The 25,546-nt window shown below is 33.7% G+C and overlaps 1 protein-coding gene across 1 annotated transcript in view; it reads left to right on the forward strand.

The window, feature by feature from the left end:
• LOC123701497 (neuroligin-4, Y-linked) overlaps positions 1-25,546 on the forward strand; it is a 103,608-nt gene that overhangs the window by 17,855 nt on the left and 60,207 nt on the right. Inside the window, exon 2 of the mRNA XM_045649003.1 lies at positions 19,743-20,261. Coding sequence (XP_045504959.1) covers positions 19,817-20,261 — 445 coding nt within the window. The 5' untranslated portion in view covers positions 19,743-19,816. The remainder of the gene's footprint in view (positions 1-19,742; positions 20,262-25,546) is intronic.

Below are 25,546 nucleotides of genomic sequence, written 5' to 3' on the forward strand. Positions count from 1 at the left end.
TTGACATAAAATATATGTAACAAATATCAGCATGTGAAAACGGAAGGATTGCCCCGGGCCTAACCTAACCCTTCGTCATTTGTACCGCTTCAAGGTATATACCTGATGTTTATGAAACATGATTGGTTATCCATAAACCTCTGAACCTCTCCTATGTATTGAAACGAAATCATAAAATAACGTACTCTACGTTATTTTAAGACTTCTTGTATATTTAGGAAAACAATTTTTTTAAGCTATTGCATAGCTTCTATCGCGGGCCTTGAGCGCGGGGACCGAATCGAGAAATTCCGTAGGTAACGAATAAACCTCACGCTCCCCACTCCGACGGGCGGAGGTGTGGCTTGAAGGCATAGCATGCAATAGCTTTACCGCGGTAGTCCCCGAGTGCCACACGTCGTTTTTTTTGTTTGTTGGACAATTTTTTTTGAGACGAGAAATATTTGTTTTGGAACAATTATTTGGCCCAAAAACAACTATATAATTTGGCTTATGTTAGGTATATCATGTCTAAGATAATTGAGGCAAATTGTACGATTGTAAATCTATGTATTAAAAATGAATCGCAAAATGAATCAGCCTTAGTACCCGCGTTGTAGTGTCTGTCACCATATTTCTGATAATATTGTAAGTATAGTAAGTATTTATAGTTAATATGTATTTATTTGTATTTTTAATTTCCTGTCCTATTGAATGCTATATAGTTCTCACTTATTTATATGTTTACGTTTATTTTTATTTTTATTTTCTTATATACCTACGCACCGACCCACCCACACACACACACTCACACACACACACATACACACTCACACACTCACTCACTCACGCACACACATCACACAGGCTGTAACTCCGACTGTCAATAGGGGTTTCTGAAAATCAGTGTTGCTAGTTGACTCAAAAGTCACTGCAGCTTTATACTGAGAAGCCCCTTTTGACAACAGACGTTGACGTTGAAAACTTACAACCTAAAAATTAGATAAGTACTGTGACTTATCTAATTTTTAGGTTGTAAGTTTTTGATTGTGTAATAGGTATATTGTTTTAGTTTTTAAGTTTGTTTTTTTTTTCACCATGTTTTTGTTCTTACTTTTTTTTCTGTTTCTGTGCGGCTTGTATACTTTGTTGTCAATAAATGTTTCATTCATTCATTCATTCATTCAAATGTGTTTCGAAGAATATCTCGAGAACGGCCCCACCAATCGGCACGTTTTTACATTTTTTATGGCACAAGGAAGGTTTTTATGGAGAGAAAACAAGAAATAGGGGCAGTAGGGCAGAACAACGTCTGGTGCAAGTAATAAAAACAAAAATCCTGAACTTAAGTACGTGTTACTCATCCTAGTGTAAAGATTGACCCTATAAATCCTAATCTGTTGAGACATTTCGTGTGGTGGAATTAAGAGCCATTTGCTGTAAATCGTAGGTATGTACTCGAACTAAGTGGTACTTAAATAAACAGTAGGTATCTTATAGGGCCTTGCTTTTCATTATAATTATGAATTAGAAGTGCACTTCAATCTAGGAATACAATTTTTTATACTTTCACTTCTAGATTCTGTCCATGTGCAAGTAAATTCACGAATAATAATATATGAAAATATATTTACAAATATCGTGAAAATAATTAAAAGGGTCATCCCATCCAACAACCTTTTAAATTTGTTAAGATGTCTGTATTTTTTGTATTGATGTATTTGGTGATTTCTAGTGGGAAAAATATTAATAATATAATAATATTAATAACACCCATTACATTACAAACGCAATACACAAAAATTACATACAAACCTCACTTACAATTATTAATATTGTGCAGACATATTGACGTAAGGGTATTCAACACTATTAGAATGTCTGTGGTCATGATCACAGTTCTATACATTCATATCTGAGGCCCTTGCTGAGGCCAAATTCAGATACATTCCCCGCAGGTAAAACATACTGCTTACATCTCGATTACTCGATACATAATCGAGTCCGCGACTGCAGTTGGCATCGATAATGGTCGATTGATTGAATTCCTTTGAGCTATTCCTGTCAAAGTGAACTACAGGCTGTTCATTGGCTACAATTTGGTACATTTTCCTGTGTTTGGTTCGGGTATGTGTATCTATCTGTGTTGGAAAATACGTGGAGTTTTTAGTGAGTGATAAATTTTATTTAATTGAAGACTAAAATGATTACGAATGAGTTTTGTAGAAATAATTTAAAATAATATAAACGTTACAAAATTTATTTGTAGATATTACTGATCTGATGTTGGACATAATATTATTAATTATTATTTTTTCAGTAAATTGTGTTAATTTTCATGCTATGGTAACTAAATATATCAACAAAATATATAGAACAAAAAGTTAATTATTATCATTGATTTTTTAATTGAGTTTTAACCATGTGTAAAACAAATACAATTATATTATTATGAAACAGAACTTCCACGGAAATTATCATATTTGCTCATTCGGTTGATAACCACATCAAATTACATCGAGACATATTTCATTTTTAATTAAATTGCTTCTCGTTACAAAATTTAAATATTAAACATTACTGTTTTATTTGATAGCTGAATAATTATGTTAAATGTTTTATTTTCCTTATTTTGTTAGATAAAATTTATAAAATTAAATTAAAATTTATGTAATAACATTCCATTGAGTTTGCAATGCTTTTAGTTATAGCAGTTAGTTATAAGTAGAATTCTTGAAAGTTTTATTATGTTAATAAAAAGTATAACCTACATATTATATTATGTGCATGTACTAGTAAAAAATAAAACACTAGCTGTGCCCCGCGGTTTCACCCGGATTGCTCCGCTCCTGTTGGTCTTAGCGTGATAATATATAGCCTATTACAGCCTTCCTCGATAAAGGGGCTATCTAACACCGAACGAATTTTTCAAATCGGACCAGTAGTTCCTGGTATTAGCGCGTTCAAATAAACAAACTCCTCAGCTTAATAATATTAGTACAGATTAATATAGTAGATTTTTTTAATAAAGAGAGAACCATAACGTATATGCCCTATTTATATTATATATTTTTATATAATAGGAAGAACCTACAATAAAAAACAAAAAACACATACTATTTATATACAATACTTTATTCTATGTTCATTGACTAGTTATGCACGCTACTCCGCTTGAAGGAGCATATGCCTAATGGAGCGTGGCGCAGGTATTCTGAGCTAGACTAAGACTACTCAATATGTTCTGTTGTATTACTAGACTAGGTATTTGACCTGTTTTACTTGAGATTATAGTATGCATTATATTATGTAGAAAGCCTTTTTATTGGTTTTATTTTATAATCAATATAAAGGAAAGAGTAACATAGAGACAAAATATGTTAAATATATTGCAAAAGAATTAAACTTTTCCACTGTACTACTTTTGAGATATCTCTTAAATATTGTAAAACGTAGTTTTGATAAATATTAGACTAGCGACATATTACTTATACCTTTTATTAAAAATGAAATAATTTCAAGAACCTTCCTGATTCCTAATTATACAAAAATGAGTATATAAACATAATATAATAACTGAACAAAAACACCGTTCATTATATTTTTCAAAATAATTAATGGCCGTAGATTTCATTTTCTTACAACAGATTTAGCGCTCGCAAGCATGGTCTAGATATTATGATTAAAAATTTAAAAAATAAACCCTTCAGGAAGCCTTCGAAGTTTAAAGAAATTATTAAAAAGACCATTCTCGTTTACAGGTTAGCAATTTATTTTCTTAAAATTCAAATTATATGAACAAGAAATAAATTCTTCATAATGTTAGTCGTCATTTTTTTATTACGTTTGTTGTTAAGTGATAGTGTTTAAACGAGCAATTCTTGTATAATCTGAATCTTGAAAATAGCTCTAATTATTTTCATGAAATTCATTATTCAAAGAGTTTCGGGGGCGATATATGTATGTATATAGGTATATTTCTTTGGCACGCCCTACAGCCCTTCTACAGCCGAAACCACTGGACGGAATATAACTTAATAATAATATGAGGCGTCGCGTCGATGTAGTCAGAGTATGGTAGCAACATAGGCTACATAAATTAGCAGTGGTTTTATGTTAATTGATAATAACTAGCGGTCCACCCCGGATCCGCCCGTATTACATATTTACGTTTTCTCTCTATAAGAACCATCCTCCTACTTCAAGGAATATAACAAAAAAAGAATTATAGAAACCCGTTCACGTGTGACCAGGGGAAATAGGGATTCATTTTTATATACATATAGAGATTTACGTATATCATATTACAAAGGAAAAGATCAGTACAAAATATAACGTGTTACCCATAAACACAAGCAAAACCTAATTGGAGCTAAATGTTCTCGTATGTATGTCGCTGTGACCCCTCATTATAGGTAACCTTAATTAATTTTATACCTCACAATTTTCCGTGTATTATTACTGCGATATATTCACGTAAATATTGATGTTTATCTTTATACATAGATATTATTATTATAATAAATCTGTAGAAGGGTCAATTCTGTACATTGAAAATATTGAAAAAATAAATACCAGGGGGTATTACTGGATCGATACCAAACCCAAATATGTGATTAAAAAATTTTTTGTCTGTCTGTCTGTCTGTCTGTCTGTCTGTCTGTATGTTCAGGCATCACGTGAAAACTAACGGTTCGATTTCGATGAAACTTAGTATAATTATACCTTATTATCCTGGGCGTAAAATAGGATACTTTTTATCCTGGAAAAATACGTAGAAAAAAAATTAATCTTAATTTTTCAGTTTTATCCATAGACGTTGTTCTGTAGAACCGCGAACACACGTTGCGTATTATTATAGGCCTAGCCGTATTTGGGTCCAATAGATATTTATAAGACTAGATTTCCGCCCGCGGCTTCGCCCGCGTTTGCAAAGGAAAACCCGCATAGTTCCCGTTCCCGTGGGATTTCCGGGATAAAAACTATCCTATGTGTTAATCCAAGTAACCCTCTATATGTGCGCTAAATTTCATTGTAATCGGTTCAGTAGTTTTTACTTGAAAGAGTAACAAACATCCATACATCCATACAAACTTTCGCCTTTATAATATATATTAGATGTCATTGTCAGAGTTACTCAAAATGGAGAAATAAACCATCCACGCGAAGACCGACATCCGCGCGGACAGAGTCGCGGGCGGAAGCTAGTGTTTTAATATGGAATGGAAATTTAATTGGAATTTAATAGGAATTTTAATTGGAATGCTTTACCTAATACAATAAAACACGCCCAAACAATATCTTCCTTTGATAGATTGGTTAAAAATTATTATCTTTCGCTGTAACGTCATTTGTATTTATATTTCTAACTCGCACATACTAAATATATATATACTAAATATATATATATGTATATATTTTTTTATGTATGTATGTTTTATTATAATATGTATGTATGTTTGTTATATATTATCTATATGTTTTATATTATATGTTATTTATTATTTTATCTATAGGTACTTATTTAATTAAGTTACGCTTGCTTTGTTTTACACCTCCAAAATTATAATCTTCCAGCATTTCCTTGATCACAGGTTGTCTGGTAGAAATCACTTGTTAGTGATAAGACCGCCTATTGTACAATAATCCTATTTGCTGTTATTCTTTTGTATTGTTTTATTTGGTGTACAATAAAGAGTTTATTATTATTATTATTATGTTTCTCGGTTCCATAATACTCGGGTACCACCAGAAGGACGGTACCCGGACTTTTGGAAGGCTTACGTGGGGACACGGATCCAACACGCAGAGGCCCTTTCGAGAATTTTACTGTGTTGTGGGACACCAGCCGCAGTCTGCCCATGACTGCACTATAGAGATACAGTCCTGGGCAGTCCGCGGCCGATGAAGGACTATTGTGAGAAATGGAAGCAAAATAAACCGGGCTATGGAATGGGATGCTACATGGACTGGAATTGGGGACTATGGAAACTATGGCACCTGCCTTTCTACTTAAGAGAAGTAAAAATTTGTTGGCAGGTGGTGACTCGCCCTCTCACTGTATGGGCCCCCGAAATAAGTCGCTGCAATAGTGCGACAAGGGGGCAACATATTGTGAGCAGCTAAGGGTGGAGAGGCGTCCCTGGACTTTAAACTACGATCACGCGCTCCCTGAGGGTCCAGCATCACGTGCCCACTCGCCACTTACGATTCGCATCCACCCTTCGAGCTAAAAGCTCTCGCGACAACTAAAAGCTCTCGCGACTTATTATTATTATTATTAATATATTGACGCGAACCTACATGACAATATAGGGAAAATACAGTTATTTTCTAGTTAAGAGTAGTTTAATTATTATTAGTTTTAAAAAAATGATTAATACGTGGAAGAAGAAATTTCATGGAATGTTGAAGCTTACGAACAAATCAATATTTAAAAAAAAAAAAATAAGTGTTAGATTTTATAATTGATTAAGACTTTAAAAAGAGCATCTACAGTTTCTTGTCGAATCTTTTTAGAAACTTCCGAACCTTGGGTAATTAAATTGATAGATTTCTGCCCGCGGCTTCGCCCGCGTTTTCAAAGGAAAATCCGCATAGTTCCCGTTCCCGTGGGATTTCCGGGATAAAAGCTATCTTATGTGTTAATCCAAGTTACCCTCTTTAAGTGTGCTAAATTTCATTTTAATCGGTTCGGTAGTATTTGCGTGAAATGCGGGTTTTCCTTTGCGTGGTCAAACGAAATCCCGTATAGTTCTTTCTTAGTCTTCTACTTACTCAACATGGTAGTGAACTAATATCAAGATATTAAATAATAAACTGAACTGAACAATTATACAAACATAGTAAAAACGCTCTCATTTGCGAGCGTGGTTGAGAGGTCACGCGGTCGCGGCTGCAATTTCCTGCCAAGTCGACCCACTTCCTTCAAATGGACAATACATGCTGTAATTTAAAAGCCTCCGTCTGGTTATGCAGACACAACTGTGGTCGGTATGGTTTTGCTTATTTCTCCTGGATTATCTTTGAAAATATCTGCTTTCTTTAAAAGAGAGTTAACATATATTTTGGCGTTGGAATATAATATTTCCAGTTAGTCTGATTTTTGTTTTGAATTTATATTTATATATGCAATTTTATTTCAAAAGTTAGTAGTTGATGACCATTATTTACGGTAGGGTCATTTGTTTTCTAATACTTTTCTCTGTTACATTTTCAGTTGCACAGTTGTCAAAACAAATAAAAAAATTTGTTACTTTCTTGCCTGTATCTAGATTTATTGTTTCCTATACCATAACAATGTAATTTACTAGATATATCTTTGAATAATTTTCCTCATGTTTAACACACAATAATCGAGAAATTTTACAAAGCGATAAGCCTGAATCTACTACCTAATAGAATAACATGTTTGTTTTAAAACAACCGACCGTAAAGGATTTTGGATTTCAACTTTTAAGTCACTACTTAAAAGGGATAACTTTAAATTTAAGCGTGACGTGTTCGGCCGGATTATCTACACTTCTACACTAATGTAAGAAGGAGGAAATATTACATTTTTTGTATATTTGTATTTGATGAACTCTAAAACTCCTAAATGATAACTATAAAGTTAGTCAAATGGCTTAGCTTCAACCGGTGAAACACGAGCAGATTTAGTGAGTGTAAAGTGTTGTAGTGTGGTGCAACTCATATCTTCCCTAACCGTTACTTTAACATATTTGTTATAGCTAAAGTAAGATGGTGCAACTCAGCAGACGTTAATCCAATAACCTAATGAACAATCACACACAAATTTGAAACATCAAAAACGATATTCAATATAACGCCCACGACGCGACTGATCAAAGCCCATATCCGATTTATTGGCGATATCAGTATTTTACGACTATCAAAGGAAAGTTCCCGAATTATTCGGAGACTCACGCTATAAATATAGAGAAGTATGTCAAAGATATGACGCTCGACTGGGCTTCGGGATTTTGTATTGACTTTAAATTTATTTTCGGAGATAGGTACGTGTTTATGAATAGTTTTTGGTGGGTATTTGCGAGGTTTTGGTTGAGGATTAAATGTAGTATACCTTGAAATTTTCGTTCATTTACGACGATTTTTTATTACTTTTAGAATGATAAAAAATACTGTTGCATTATGGAATTTAAAAGTATTGGTACTACCTACTAATAATCTCATCCAACATTATTTAATTTCACTCATTTAGTACAATTTTGTGCTAAAAAATATTCAATCAATCGTCGTCAATTTTCAACTATTGAACTTTATAAGTTCCTCAGAATTCACACAAAGCATAAAAACACAGTATTTGATATTAATTATTCTTTGTAGCGTTTAATTTGTCTGAACTAATAAATAACATAAATCGTTTCAAAAAGTTATGAACAACTTTCGTTACAAAAACTTTGCAGTCATATTTCTTGAAGTTATCAAAAAGCTAGCCGAATTTTCCACATAGTCGTACAATATATTGAGTTCGTTTTTACAATAATGTGTTTTCTTGCTAATATTGTAAAGACAAATGCGAAGATAGAAGCACTGGATAGATGTATGGATGTTTGTTACACGTAAAACTACTCGATGGATTTGGATGAAACTTTACAGGAATATACAACAGAATAACACATTAAGAGCTATAGAAATTCTTGAATTTGCAGGCCAGTTTGTCCGCAAATGAAACGCAGTCCGCGCAGTGCTATTACTATGTCACCAGCATTATACTCCTGAAAAATATAAGTTATTTTTATCTATCCTATTAGAGAAAAGTTTTAGCGAGCGGCTAGACCCAACATACACTTCGACATTAGACTACTTACCATTTTGAGTCGTGACCAAAAACCTACTTTATTTAATAAACTGTTTCCACACTAAGTTATTTTTTTTATATTTATATTCAACTCGTTTCCCGTTCAGAAACGGAGTGGAGCATATAAATTGAGTAAAAATACACGCTTTATTTTAAAGTAACTACCAGAGAGACCGCTCTTGGAGTCAGTGTAGCGGTAAATATTATTCAGTGTGGCATAAGAGCCCTTTTGACGTACGTGCGCTTTACCCGGGTTCGCTTTAGTTTTAATCGATGTATAATATGTATGAAGGCTATTTTAGATGCATGTAGGTATTGGTTTTTAAGTTTTTTGAAGTACCTAAAACGCAAAGCACCACTTTTATAAAGCTAAATAGTCATCGTTTGTTTAAAAGATCCAATCTCAGAAACTACTGGTTCGAATAATGAAAAATCGTTCTGTATTTGATAGTTCATTTATAGATGAAACTATAAAAGCAGAGCATCTATGAAAAATATTGACAAAATGCGAAAAAATCCTTTTAATAGTAGCAATACGTGATTATTATCCCGTACCTATTGTAAAACTTAACCATCAATTTTGGAAAAACTTGCATAGTCTTAGTAATAAATCCTTACGTAAATTGTAACAAAGGACGGATGAATGTCTCCTATAACACACAGGTTTTTTTCCTAGCATAGGAGACATTGTTCAAAATGTCACAATAAATGTTTTTTTTTTTTTTTTTTTTGTTCTTCATCATCGCAATCTATCAATTTTCAGATATTCAGCGATTTTGTTAAGAATTTTAAGGTTGTTTCGTACGGAAGTCGTCCAGTGACTACTCCGTTTATTGGTGATTATATCTTGTTTAATTTATTGACTTTTTATTTATTTTTTTTATATCAAATCCTGAGGTATCCTTCTTTTGAGTCTCCTGGTGGTTGTCTGGGCGTTCATAAGGTTTACAGCCAGCTGGTTTGGGTGGTGTTTAATACGCTCTTTATATGATTTAGTTCTCTCAACTATTTCTTCCTTAACCGTGCTTATGCAGAGGTCGTGGTGCAATCTATCATTGGACACATACCAAGGTGCACCTGTTACTAATCTTAGCATTTTTGACTGAAATCTTTGAACTATATCCACATTAGACTTTGCTGCCGATCCCCATAGCTGCAGGCCATATGTCCATATAGGCTTTATAATACATTTGTAAAGTAACAGTTTATTATCTAAGGAAAGGGACGATTTTCTGTTTAGGAGCCAGAACAATGTGCGTAGTTTTTGACTCATTGCCAATCGTTTTGTGAAGATGTGCTTCTTCCACGTTAGACGTCTGTCCAGATATATTCCAAGATACCTTACGTGGTCGTGTTGTGGAAGTTCTCTACCGTTAAGAGTGACAGGTGGGCATGTCTCTTTTTTATAGGTGAAAGTTACCTGAACGGATTTACTCTCATTTGCTCTAATACGCCAGTCTTTGAGCCATTGAGATATTTGGTCGAGGCTGGATTGGAGCTTGTGTGAAGCAACAGCTGGTGAGTTATCTGATACTAAGATTGCTGTATCGTCTGCAAATGTTCCAGTGATTACTCCATCGATCGAAGGGAGGTCCGCAGTAAATAGAAGGTAAAGAGTAGGACCCATAACACTACCTTGTGGAACTCCGGCTTGGATGCTTTTTAGTTCCGTTGTTTCTTCCGCCTGTTTTACAAAAAAGTATCTATCACTCAAGTATGACTTTATGAGGCTGTAGAAGTTAGAAGAAAGATTTTTTTTTACTTTAAATAGTAATCCATCATGCCACACGCGGTCAAAGGCTTGGGATATGTCTAGGAAGGCAGCAGTACAGAACTTTTTTTTTTCGTAGGTTTCGTTTATATGTTCCACTAATCGGTGTACTTGTTCTATAGTCCCATGTCTTTGGCGAAATCCGAACTGATGATCAGGCAGAAGTTTCTTCTCAGAGATAATTGGGGTCAATCTACGAAGGATAAGAATTTCCAATATCTTGGATGGTATAGGAAGTAGGCTTATAGGTCTGTATGATTGGGCCTCAACGGGATTTTTCCCTGGTTTGGCAATCATGATAACCTGGGCTACTTTCCACTGAGGTGGAAACGCACTACTTTGTATGATAGCATTGTACAGGAATGTTAGAAATTTGATGCCTTCCTTTGGAAGTTCCTTAAGGATTTTTCCTGTTATTAGATCGTATCCTGGGGCTTTATTAGAATCTAGGTTTTTTATGACTGTTCTTACTTCATTTATAGTGACCTTTTTCATGGGAGGACTAGAGACTTTGATACTTTGATTTAATAATAGGGCCACTTCTTGGGTTTTTAAAGAGCCCATATCTGGATTGGGTGTGAAGACTTGTTCAAGATGTTCAGCAAATGTATCCGCTTTTCTGTGCGTCACTAGAAGCCCATTCAGTGTTACCTTTTCGTATCGGGGGATTGCTTGAAACAGGTTGTTTAAGTTTCTTTGAGGCTTTCCATAGAGAAAAGTTTGTTTCTGCTGTAGCGTCCATTCTTTCTAGCGATGTCTGGATGTTTTGGTTATCTATATTATGAAGAAGTGTTTTGAGTTTCATTTGTAGGTAATTCAAGTGCTTTTTATCCACAGGGAAACCCGTACTTTGCCATCGTTTCCGGGCTTTACGTTTTTCTGCCAATAACTCTCGAACAGATTTAGGGCAAGTCTCTTTACGAAGAGATACTCCGACAGATGGAGTAGCGTACCAAGCAGACTGTTGGATACAGTTATTGAAGTGTTCAACAGCTTCTACTATGTCAGGGTCAGATTTTAATTGAATATTTAATTCCAGCTTTTCTGCTACGAGCTGCCTAAATAGTTCCCAATTAGTTCTATTTGAGTGTAATCTGCATGGCTTCGGTGTTTCTGCTATTGACCTTCTTAGTGTTATTTCCACAGGAGAGTGATCAGAGGATAAATCTGTGCTTGTTTTACAGGTAATAAACTTAGGTGATAACCCTCTTATTACATAAAAGTCTAGCAGATCTGGTATTTTACTACTATCCGTAGGCCAGTAGGTTGGCTTACCAGCTGAAACAACGCCGAGTTTTAATTTATCTATAGCCATTAATAGTTGCCTGCCTTTAGTTGTTATTGTACGCGAACCCCAATATTGATGCTTGGCGTTATAATCGCCACCAGCGATAAATCTGGTATCAAAAGAGGAGAAGAACTTTTCGTAGTCTTCACATTTTAATTGATGTTTAGGTGGACTATAAACTGCAGATATTGTGAATGGTCCAACCCAATCTTCAATAACGACATTAGTTGCTTGAATTTGTTCAGTGCAGTAATGAATTATTTCATGGTGTTTAATATTCTGTCTTATGAGCACCGCACTTCCTCCATGTGCGGTACCGTCAGGGTGCATTGTATGGTATATTTTGTAATTTGGGATGCTGAAATGACTTTTCTTCGTAAAGTGTGTTTCTGTGATCAATAATATGTCTATCTTTTGTGTCTCGAGATATGCCTTAACCTCAAGGGTATGTTGTGACAGCCCATTGGCATTCCATAGGGCGATTTTCAAGCAGTCGAAGGTGACAGCTTGGTTGTTAGGGCTATTATAAGGTTTGTCAGTGTAGTAAGTTGTTGCATCATTTGTTTCATCAGACTCATTACTTCATGAATATCGTTTTGATTACTGAGTGTTGTAGCTTCTGTTGTTGAGTTCTCCGATTGCGGTTTATTGGTTACAGCATCTTTGTATGAATATGGGTGATTTAGCTTTTCTTTATTTAAAGAGTTGTGACTTTCCCTAGTAGCATTCGAATCTTTGGTAGATAAGTAGGTTTTCCTGCGTTCTGCGGTCTTAGGAAACTTGAGGTTTTGGAGTTCACGATAAATTTTACAGCCTTTGTAATTTGCTGGATGGTTACCATCACAAAGGACACATTTGACACTGTCTGATCTTGTTTTCCTTAAACAATCGCTGGAGAGGTGATCACCAGCGCATTTAATACATTTAGGGCTACGGCGACAGTAGGTTTTGGTGTGTCCGTATTGTTGGCATTTTGCGCATTGTGGAAGCTCGCGTTTCGGCCGGGGAGGTTCAAAAGATACGATGCAGTTCATTAGGGTTTTTACTTCGTAAATGTGCTTGTTGTTTGGTTTAGTTTTTAGTTCAATTATGAACAGTGGTAATGGTTTCTTTGTCACTTTTTGCTTGATATTCCATATGTTTGTGCTGGTGTGCCCTATGTCTTCGAGAGCCTCTTTAATATCCTCTGGGTCTGCTGAAGGATGCATCTTCTTAAGTACCACTTTAAAACCCCGTTCATTCTTAGGTTTGTATGTGAAAAACTCTGTATTTCTAAGTTCTAATTGGTGAACAATAGTTCTATAAGTCTCAGAGTCTTTCGGTTGTATTTTAACTTGATTGTTAGTGAGAACTTTTAGGGTGAACATATCGTGCACATGTTCATTAAGAGTCTTTAAAAGGGGTTGAATATTTTCAACTTTGTCAACAAATATTGGTGGTGGTTTATTGGTCTTATTAGAAGTAGTATTATTATTTTCTGCCTGTTCGTTATCAACTTCTAAGCTGGAGAATCTGTTTGTTGTAGGTGTTTGATGGCTATGAGATAGCCAATATGAGTCTAATTTGGTTTGCTTTTGGGCCCCATTGTTTTCAGGACTTGAGTTTGGCCTCTTTTTTCTTGTAACTTCTTTCCAGTTGTCATGTTCACTTCCATCACTTGGTTCAGTAAGTATGATTTGCGAACTTTGATTAGGATCCGTGTTTGGATAGTCTCCAAGAGATAATGTTCTGGATCTAGTTTCAAACATACCTTTGTGGAATATTTGTTGTGTTAGAGTCTTATTGTTAGTATCGTTCATCATATCTCTTTGGTTTGTAACTATGCATGGTCTCTGAATAAAGAGGCTCGGATGGAAAGCCTGCTGCACGAGTTTTTTGTTACACAATAAATGTACCACATATTATAGTTATTATATTATGTAAGTGGTCTGTTGTGTTGTAACCATGTTTGATTGCAAATAAATTATTTGATTTGATTTGATCATTTTTTTTATTTACCATAAACATTTTACTGTCTATTCTTTCGCTTCTTAAAAGTTAATTGTACCTTATTCGTTTCATTATAACAAAATCGATCTCAATGTATCTCGATTGTCGTTTATTAATCCACTTAAATCAAATACCATTTGCTTTTTGTATATTTCTCGAAACATCTTCGATAGAGTTCATTCAGACGTTAGGTACTTGTCTGATTTCATCAAAAGTATTTCGAAGAATTTTACAGGATATGCGAACTATTAGGAAATTATGATTAAAACCGTTTTTATAAGACTAGTTGAATGAATACATATTCGAGTTTGTTTCTAATATTTTGTTGACTTATTTATTTCAAATTTCAGAAATTCGACTGATAATACTATTCAAGATATATGACTGACCGGTTGGCTTAGTTGGTAGCGAGCGAGGTCCTGAGTTCGATTCCCACCCAGAGCAAATATTTCTGCGATGAACATCGATATTTTCTCTGTCTAGTGTTGATTATTTTTATAATACCTATTGGTATACATATATTTAAAATTTTTATAATATGTATGTTTATCAGCCATAATTATTATGGTTTCCATAACACAAGCTCAGTATGGGATCAGATCGTGCCATATGGGAAAAATGTCCTGAAATATTTATCTATTTACCTACTATAGATACTTTTAAACCAACATGTATGTATTTAGTTATTATACAATGTATTTTAGCATGACCCGCGAATACATAACGCTTGTAAATCACTCTGTACATTGTACAATACAAAACAGAAATGCTAACATTGTAAACATGCTAAATGTCACAATAAATAAAACTTCCGTAGTTCACATTGGGATAGCTATCAACTTGTAACGTCAACAACGAAAATATATACTTTACTAGCAAAATGTAATGAATAAGGGAATTACAATGTAAGGTTTTTGTATTATCTAAAACTATTTAATTTGTGAATTATTTGAGTCTTAATAGTTTAAGTCCCATTAATGTTATAAAACACAAAAAAATTTGTTTTGCGCTATTAATAAATTAGTAAGTTGCTCGTGGAATATACCTAATACCTACAAGCTACTTAATAAATCATAGAGGCATAAAAAAAAATAATAAATAAATATTATAGGACATTATTACACAAATATTTGTATATATTTGTGTAATAATGTCTCATATATTTTATATTAAAATAATATATATTTACACTCAAAGACATACAAATAATAAAAATAAAGACATAAATAACCCTAAAAACATCCCTCAACAAATTTTCAGTGTCACCACATCAATTTTGCTGACCGTACTTAAAATACGGTACGAGTGATCAAATACAAAGTTATCATGTAATTTTTGTTACTAACTTTTCGGTTGCATTTTGACTGTTATGCCGTTACTCATAAACTTCAGTTTTATGATCCCTCTCATATTTTTATTTGAGTTCGGAACTTTTTTATTTATAGCAGTTTTTAATAATAATTTCTCGAGTTCTTTGCAGATATTTCGTTATAGTACATACGTAAATCTTTTTAATTTATTAATTATCGAGTGCAGACTATAATTCATTAGTTGTATCATAACTTTTACGAAATCATAAAGTTGTTCGTAGACTCTACTACGGAATCATAGAGTTGATTCTTAGATTTAGTTATTAATTAATACTAGCGGTCCGCCCCGGCTTCGCCCGTGGTACATATTTTGCAATAAAAGGTAGCCTAGGTTCTTTCTCAGGGACTAAAGATTGTCTGTGCCAAATTTCATCAAAATCTCCTGTCCTGTAGTTTATGCGTGAAAACCATACATACATAATTACAAATCTTTCCTCTTTATAATATTAATATAGATGTATGTTAGTGTCTAAAGTACCTACAATCTACATATTCTATGGGTCTGTACAATTCATTGTCTGTTAATTGAAAAAAAGTATTTAAAAAACGAACTTATAAATTAACCTTCATTTACGTAGTCTTTCATTCCTTTCATTCCAAATAATTACATAAATTTATACAGATGAATTTAAATCATAAGAAACATTGATCCACAGACGACTGTAATGTATGGGAGTACGTGACACAAAAACAACTTTATAACAGGTTTAAAACCCAATTTATTCCGTTCGTTGAATAAACATCAAAACACTCTACCAATTTCGCAGTTCGAAGTATCTGTAAATAACTATTAATCATACGTTTTATACTGCAGTCTTAAATTTTTATGAGTGGACTAAAATACATATTTTTACAGTCCATTTTAAATGCACGAGACTATATTATGTAAAGGGATACCTAGATATCATTATTCATATAAAATACTAGCTTTCTGAACCAGTATTTGTTTGCATGAACTGCGTTCTGCTTTAGCAGCAAATGCTTGGATTTGGAAATTTTTCAGTTATATCGTAGACTAGCTGCGCTCCGCGGTTTCACCCACATGGCTCCGCTCCTGTTGGTCTTAGCGTGATGATATTATATTATAGCCTATAAGCCTTCCTCGATAAATGGGCTATCCAACACCGAAAGAATTTTTCAAATCGGACCAATAGTTCCTGAGATTAGCTTGTTCAAACAAACAAACAAACTCTTCAGCTTTATAATATTAGCATAGATAATGACGTTTTTAATATGTTTTTATAATATGAGTTCCATAGAAATACCGATTTAAAGTATAATAAAATCTAAAGAGCACTGTGAACATGCATTAAAGCAGATGATAAACTTAGGCTGGTTGCAGAGCTTGACCGTCCATCAGTGCGTACGTCAGTCGCGCTTGTCAAATGTATGGAAATTCATAAAACCGTTCATAGCTAGACCGACCATACGCACGCGTATTGTCATGCGCATTAGTGTCATAGTCATACAATTGTTGATGCGTATCGTCAGGACCGACGGTACGCACTGACGGTCGGTCAAGCTCTGCAACCAGCCTTAATATATTCATATGGTCTGTCAATAATATTTCAAAGCACTTAGAATTTTCTCAACTCAAACAAAAGAAGCTAAATCATAAAATTTTCAAAATAAAGCCAGCCTTTGTTTGAAGATAATCACGTCAACCCGCGTCTCATTGCCCTATAAATATCCACAAAAGCGTATCTTGACGTGAGGCCTAGTTCACATACATAAGGATATAGCGACTTTAGATCGGCAGATTTATAATATTCTACGTTATATGGTAGGGAATAGACTTGATTGTGCCAATATTTATCTTAAGAGTTTGGAATTCTTTATGTGTCATTGCCACTTTTTTCATACATTGAATTATTGTGTGTGAATGCGTCCATTATTGTTTCAGGAAGTCATAAATTAGATATTATTATAGGTAAACCATACTTTGAAGTTTCTTGTTGTAGAACTGTTGCATTAAGAACATGATAATTACTCAAACAATTATCCTTAGTAAATTCTAGCTCTATAAACATAAAACAACCAGTTATATCAGACCAATTAATCAAAGATACCCTCAAAACAGTAGTAGTATACAATCCAACACAAAATGGTGTTTTATAATATAACCATCTTCGCTACCTTTAATCTAATAATTTCGATACATTGTTAATAGTATTTTAAATTAAATCAGTTTATCGATAGTTAAACAAATCATATTTGTTTTACGCTATCGCTTCCCGCTAATACTGTAAACATAGCTTTATTCCGATTCGCAAAACGCGATTCTCTTGTAGGGACATTTTACGAGGACGTATGTTTATCTGGCTCGAATATATTGCGCCAATAACTCGGAACGTCGATGGAACAATGCTTATCTTAAGACATAACATTCCTTGGATTTAACTTTATTGTTATAAGCCAGATTAGAGATTAAATAGTGTAACATAATATGTGTGTAATTTATGCGAATACAAATAGTGTCACTTGTAACTTATGAGTGTAATGTTTACCTTTTCCATGAACGAAAAATATGTTTCCTTTATAAGGTTTTGAAAATAAAAAATTAAAACAAAAGTATAGGTACTTAACAGAGAACAATATCAACTTAACTATATTTTATTGATTCAATAGGACAATTGTGAAAGTAAACGCAAACCCTATGGCATAACAGTTTCATTTTAGTACTTATACGTTTTTTGAGGTAATGTGCCGAATAATATTTTTTCAACAAAAAATTTTCTCTCAATTATATACAATTCGCAGACGTCTGGTTGAATCTGCTATTTGATTGAATGTCTAGCGCGTTCATTGATTGACGACATTCAATTGAATGACTAAAGGACAACTTGACAAGTTGTTAAAATATAAACTCGCTAGTCCTTTAATCAAATAGCAGATTCAACGAAATGACAACGACATACATACATTTAATATTATAGATATGTATCTTTATTTAAATGTTACATATATGTCTATACTTACTTCTCAAACCCACATAAAATTCAAAATAACCCAAACCTCCATGAAATCGACTATAAACATTTCCATAGCATGCCAGCAATGCTTATCGCAAGATATACGTTCTATAACTTCGTCCATTTTATTAGATAGCCAAAGCGAATCGTATTAATGGTGGTCTGGCGATCATTATCGTTAGGATGAGCTTGGAAAATGGGTTCTGATGCGAAAAATCTAACAAATTGTTTGATTTTATGGACTTCAATTGCTGGAGTTTAAAGGAATTGATATGGTCGCGTCGTCTGTAAAATCGAAAATACTTTTTATCTAACAATCTTAATATATATAAATCTCGTGTCACAATGTTTGTCCTCAATGGACTCCTAAACCACTTAACCGATTATAATATAATTCGCACACCATGTGCAGTTCAATCCAACTTGAGAGATAGGATAGTTTAAATCTCAAATCGTTTTAGAGAAAGCGGGCGAAGCCGCGGGCGGTAAGCTAGTTTACTATAAAATATGTATTTTAATTTGTGGTAACACGATAGAATGAACTAACTAACAATATAATAATATTTCCAATTAATTTGTGATAGATAAATGAGAATTAAAAAATTTCACAACCATAATAAATAACGCGAATAATGGAATTCCAATGAAGCTCTTTCAATCAATAAACGCTTCTATCTCAGTCAAGCTTGACTAGTTTTGACTATTAAAGCCTTATCTATTAGGATTTAGGAAGCTCTCATCTCTACATCAGTCTTATCTTACTATTAGAAGCCTCGTTATACGTATCTATCATAAACTTCCCAATTGTATATCAGAACTTATATAATACTAGGTTTCCGCCCGCGGCTTCGCCCGCGCAGTCAAAAAAAAACCCGCATAGCTCCCGTTCCCGTGCGATTTCCGGGATTGCGTCATTTTCCCGGCATAAAAAGTAGCCTATGTCCTTTCTCGGGTATCAAAATATCTCCATACTAAATTTCATGAAAATTGGTTCAGTAGTTTAGGCGTGATTGAGTAACAGATAGACAGACAGAGTTACTTTCGCATTTATAATATTAGTATGTATAATATTATAGTCATTATAAAATTTCAGGTACTTACGTCTAACTACGTTCAGAATATTTCTCTAATCCGTTGAGCCAAAGTGCGCAATCATCCCTAATATCTGCATGTAATTCATGCCTCATTGCTCAGTTCGGTATGATAATGCAGCGTAATGCATCATTTATCATGCACCCTTCAACTTCAGGATCGCTGAACGGGCCTTTCGAAGTCTTGGGTGGCGTTTTCTAACGGTTTAATAGATTATTTTAATGATCGCATCGATTTCTGTACGTTGTTCTTGGTGAACGGAGTGACTTTAAAGGACCCTAAAATTTCTGCGTTAATGTTGATATAACATGAAAGAAGCGATAGGTATAATAAAAACGTGGCATTAAGCCTTTGAAAAAAATTCGACTTAGAAAATGCTTATCTAAATATTCTACTATTTACACTTGAGTGGATATATTTAATACCATAGTGAAATGACCATATAAATTTCTTGTTACAGATTGTACATTAGACGCAGAGCGGGACACAAAAATGGTATACTTATAGCATCAAGCAGAACTGGTGGAGAACAAAATGCTAATACTGATCCTTGTGCACTTCGTATCGCTCCCCGTACTGACGTCCCGAGTGAGAGGTGACACGATGGAAGAGAAGACGCAACCGTTCATAAGCTCCAGAGTGGTCAGGACAAAGTACGGTGACATCAGAGGCTTCATAGTGACACCAGAATCGAGGTTTCTAGAACCAGTCGAAGTGTTCCGAGGTGTACCTTACGCGTCTCCACCAGTTGGCTCTCTGAGATTCATGCCGCCAGTGTCTGGAGCACAATGGTCTGGTGTCAAAATAGCAGAAGAGTTCAGCCCGGTTTGTCCGCAAGTTCTGCCAGATATTCGGAATGAAACGGCAGTTCTGAAGAGGATATCCAAGGGCAGACTCGAGTATTTGAAGAGGATATTGCCGTTCCTGACTAATCAGTCCGAAGACTGTCTGTATTTAAATATCTACGCACCAGCGCAAGGTAACTGTAATATTATTTTATGTTATATAATAACTAAGCTTAAAAAATGGTTGGATGTTGTAAACTTTTATGCAAAAACAACTGAACAGATTTCGACTAAATTTGACACCTAAATAGTCAGATATAGACTACCTTTATTGGTGTAAAACCAGTTCTGAAGCCAGTTATAGGTAATTTGTGCTTTCGATAATATTAAAATTAATGTTGCGGTATCTTTAAAACCGTTCTGAATATTAATAGGAATATTATAAATGGTTCATTGGTCTACGTGCCTTTTGTGTGGTGTCCATTAAAATAAATATCATCTATTCCGCAGAGCTACGTAGCAATAGGAAAATATTTTACTCATTTCAGTTTAATAACTCGTAGTTTTTATAGCTTTATTGTTTACTCTGACTTTATATGCTGTCAATTATGGAATTTAAAATAAAATTCATAGCCTTGTCTTTTATTAAAATTAACTTTCATAACTAAAAAACAGATTTCAAATATCGCAAATGTCTCACCTAATTCCCTTAGAAATATCGCAAAATAGGTCAGAGACACAAAAGTTTCAATAGGTATTATTACGAATCTAATTTTTAATTTGGAAAGGCGTCCGAAAGATATAATTTTGAGACTTTTGTCCTTGTGGAATCACATTTATTCGGCCGTAACAAGGACGGAGTTTTTTCGGGTCGGATTTGGGAGTGAATGGAGCGTCCCTATAATTTATAGACACCCAATTAAAGCTTTAGACTCAAATGAGTCGCTGGGTTTGAGTTACTTCCCCGTTTTTATTCTCCCTAATTTAGACGTTGCATTCCTGTTAATAAGGTGAACATTGGAATGTCTCATTTATTTAATTAAGACTCTTTGTTTGAATTAAGACTCTTAACCAATTGACACAATCTGGTTGAATTTAACCGTAATGTATTTTTAATATTCTACCGCTTAAATAATGGAACCCATATTTTGCAATTCATATTGATTCAATCATTTGAAAATTATTGAAGAGAAACTTCTTTATCGGGGTTGGAAAAAAATTTAGTGTAACATTTTTACGTTACGCGCCCCCTTTTTTTCTATCTCTACGAGGCGTGATTCGACGTATTTCTGTAAAGTTGCATATAGTAAATTATTTTTTGCAAAATAAGATCATAAAGAATTTTCACTTCTTACGTGTGTACACTTGTACACGCACACATTTTTTTATATAACGCACAAACAATCAATGTCAATCAGCCTAGGCTTTAACATCACCACAAAAAAGCAGACAGACCTACACATTTATAAGACCTATTTTAGTAATTTACAATTCAATCTAACCCTGTATCAAGCCGAAAATTACACCTAACATCAGATCCCATCAGAACACCGTCAAAATTGCAAACACAGGCAGAGAGTAAAAAGAGCACGTTCGGATATTGCGTCTAAAACCGTCCGCCTTTTGTTACGTGTGCACTGTAATAGTATACCTTTAGACTTCGTGTTTGCAAGACACCAACTTATTTGCTGAGCTCGTGTTTTTGTTTCTCTTGCCGATGGATAGTTTTACGAACCGTTTGTGCCTTTCAGGTAGAATAATTGAATGTGCTGGGAATGTTTAGAGTTTATTGAAGATCTACGAATTTAAATTTAACGATTTATGTCTTTTCCATGGTTCCAGTCCTTTGTTGTTTTGCATAAAATAGTATCAACTTATTAGAAAATAATATCACTCATTAACTTTTTTTGTAACATAAAATACCATAGGATAGCAAAACAATATTCTTGTTAAGGCCGTGTACGCGGTCCGTGCGCTGTTTGGCTCAAATATGTGATTTTTCAAACCAGATTGTCCATCAACCACTTATCTTACAAACATATGAATTACTAATAATGTTAGGAAATTTTATTGTCTATATAGTTAGTTAAGAGTTTTTTTCAATTAATACAGTATTTGTGAATACCATCAAGATAACTGAGCCGATGATTACTTGATTTCACTTTTAGTGTCAATTTCGAAGCTAAAAATATCTGAAATTGCTGACAGATCTAACACACAATTTTTTTAACTAACTGCAAAAATCCTTATTAAAATAGTTAGTTAAAAGATTTTTTTATTTTGGACTCCTAACTTACGAAATTAAAATCCACAACAATGTGAATTTTTTTAGAAATTATAGTCGACAAAATGATTATTTTCACCAAGATATTTGACTTAATTGAATATAATTTATACATATTGCAATAAAAGAATGTCTTACTTATAAGATAAAATTTAAAAAATCAACTAAGGTACCTCTATTATTTTTCTACAATTTTTTTAAAAGTACTATAAAACACTGCGCGCGACCCGATTCAAATCAGTCGGCAGCGAGCCTTTCCAGAGAGAGGACATGTTGCTCGGCGCTCTCCTGTGGACCTATGCTGTTCATAGTAAAAGGATAGCGCAAGCCGCGATCTATCGTAATAGATCGCGGAGATTTTGACTTGCGTTAAATTGAATAAGCGCTCTTAATGTTTGCCACTCTTTCCAATTGTTCTAGTTAACGTCGAAAACAGCTGGACTTACTTTAAAGTTTCACTGGCCAAAATTACAAGTAACAAGCTAGGTATTTTTATTCTGGAAATGTTAGTATCTCATTCACGTGGACAAAGTCACGTGCGTCATAATTCTATAAATAATGAATGTTTATCAAGCCCTTTCTGAACATAATTTACAACAAAACCAACAGTGTCATCTCCAGACATTTCAAAATTTACATTATAATATAAAACAGTGTAACAAAGGTCTGATTTTATTTGACTAGCCGTTCGCTCGTCTAGACTGCAGTCTTATCTTTTTCATTAGTACCGTCTAGCTTGCCAGTTTTTAGTGATTAACCACGAAATACATTGTTTGTACCTCATTCTTAGTGTTTTCTTTATCTGTTTATGGTCTAACGTACTTGTTTTAGTGTCTAAGCTTTTAAGAGATACTTACACGCTGTAAGAAATAAACAAAGATTTTTAACTTTGTTTTAAGAATAACTGAGACAGTGTGTTTTTAATTTGTGAATTTAATATCCTGATATTATAGGAACTAAAAATAAAGTTTAAGCTTATAATACATACGTACGTAAACTGATAGTCTATCAAACGTGAATGCGTAAAAATTTGCCTTTTTTGTAAAGTGATAATAATTATGTTTGAATTTTTTCTTTGCAATAAATTCCATTATTAAATTTTTTGAGATGTCACACATCTCCTAAGAAGTATTTAAAAACAGTAAACAGTTAAAAACAGTTAATCAATTCTTAGTAGTATGTCATTTGAGATAAATATTACTAATTTATAAACAAAAACATTCACACGAATATTTAACGTAATTAGATTCCCCATGACTCCACATTGTATTTGTTTCTAGCTATGCCTAATTGATTGTCGCATACTGAAATAAATAAAGATTATTTTCAACTGTATCTCATTTCATTTCCACATTCCGTGACGTGATTAGGGGAACAAAAGCAATCTTAATGAGATGCTTCCTAGAGAGTAACCATATCTAAGCAGTATTATATCCAGCGTGGGAAAGTGATGGCGCTATACAACCTATATAGCGCTGTCTTTTTTCCACTCTGGCATTAATACTGCTTATGTTTTGTATAGAAACAGGGGATACGTTGAAACGTTTAATCTTTATGGTATGATGTATTTGGTGAATTTAACGTTGAATACGAGATGTGTTGTTGTTTGTGTAATGAAGGAGATAAAATTATAATTTAAAGACTTATACAAGGGTTGGAATAAATAACTGTTGTTAAAATACGTGTGTTTTTTTTTATTTATACACATTTTTATGATGCATTCTTTTGATAAAAGATTATATTTTAACCAAGTGAGTACTTGCCGATTTAAAATATTAATTCCGTGATAAAATGAAATTAAATAAAACAAGCACGAGTTAAATGATGAAAAATTGTAAGTGTGTATTTTATGCTAAGCCTAATAAGTAGGTTTTCAATTAGAGCTGGAAATAGTTCGTATGCTCGTGCGATCCACGTGGTAGAAAGTAGGCTATAGCTTATTCTAGGTCATAATATCGATAACTCATAAGTGTTTAGTGGTTTATGCGTGGGAGAACATCATCTCGATATCTATACTATAATATTATAATGCTGAAGAGTTTATTTGTTTGTTTGAACGTGTTTATCTGAGGAACTACTGGTCCGATTTGAAAAAATTCTTTCGGTGTAGCCCATTTGTCAAGAAAGGCTATATCATTACGCTATGACCAACAGGAGCGAGCCACTCGGGTGAAACCACAAAGCGCAGTTAGTATTGTATATTGCTTAAAAAGAAATAAAGTATACCCTATGTAACTCCGAAACAATGTAGCTTTCTATCGATGAAATAATTTTTGAACTTTCGTAGATTTCATGTGATAATATTACAAACATACATATGAATGTTTCCTGCTTATCGTTTAAAAGAACTCTAAACAATTTTATTAGATTGTTATTATTTTGTTTCAGTATAACTGTAAATGGAAGACACAGGCTCCTGAAAAACAGTTCTTAGGAGCCTGGGTCGCTCTAATTTGTAAAATATTTTAAGTGAAATAAATGAATTATTTATTTATTTATTTATTTATTTATTTATTTATTTAATATTGTATGAGTGAAGTTACTTTGTACTGGTGCTAATTTTAAATACATTTAGAAATGCATTCCTTTTTTCATTACAAACAACTTCAAAAATCTAAAACTACCCACAAACACTACCTATCTCTACATTTCCAATAGAACGTTCTAGAATGAAAATCGAATCAGAAATACAGTTCAACGAAGGGTTATAAACAACCGCCATTGCAAATGCATACCACTGTATTTATTTCATGTCGCTCTGACTGATCACCTGCGCTGTGGAATTATCAGAAGTCCATCACAAACTAGCCGGGTTGTAAATCAGCAATTGTCGCTTTGATCGCTTTTCAGTATTCAATCATTGGGAACGGTGTGATGTTGTGAATGACAAAGTTAGTTCGTTTGATCCAAATTGCAGGATTGTTATGATGATTAAATAAAGATATAGGCTGTTCTGTGGACTAGAAAAAATGCAAATTGGCAGATTTTTCATTACCTCAAACATTATATAGGACGTATTAAAACACATTTTTTAGCACGTCAGAAATTATTTGTTACGTTATTTTGATAAAAACTTAATACAAAATTCACTATTATTAAATCTACTATATAAAAAAATAAGTCGGGTTTTCCTTCCTGCCCCCCTAGCCAAGTGGCTTTCTGTTAGCGTATCGTTCAATAGAATTATAGACTACG

This window comes from Colias croceus, chromosome 2 (assembly GCF_905220415.1).
Source record: "Colias croceus chromosome 2, ilColCroc2.1".
In the NCBI taxonomy this organism is placed as follows: Eukaryota; Metazoa; Arthropoda; class Insecta; order Lepidoptera; family Pieridae; genus Colias; species Colias croceus.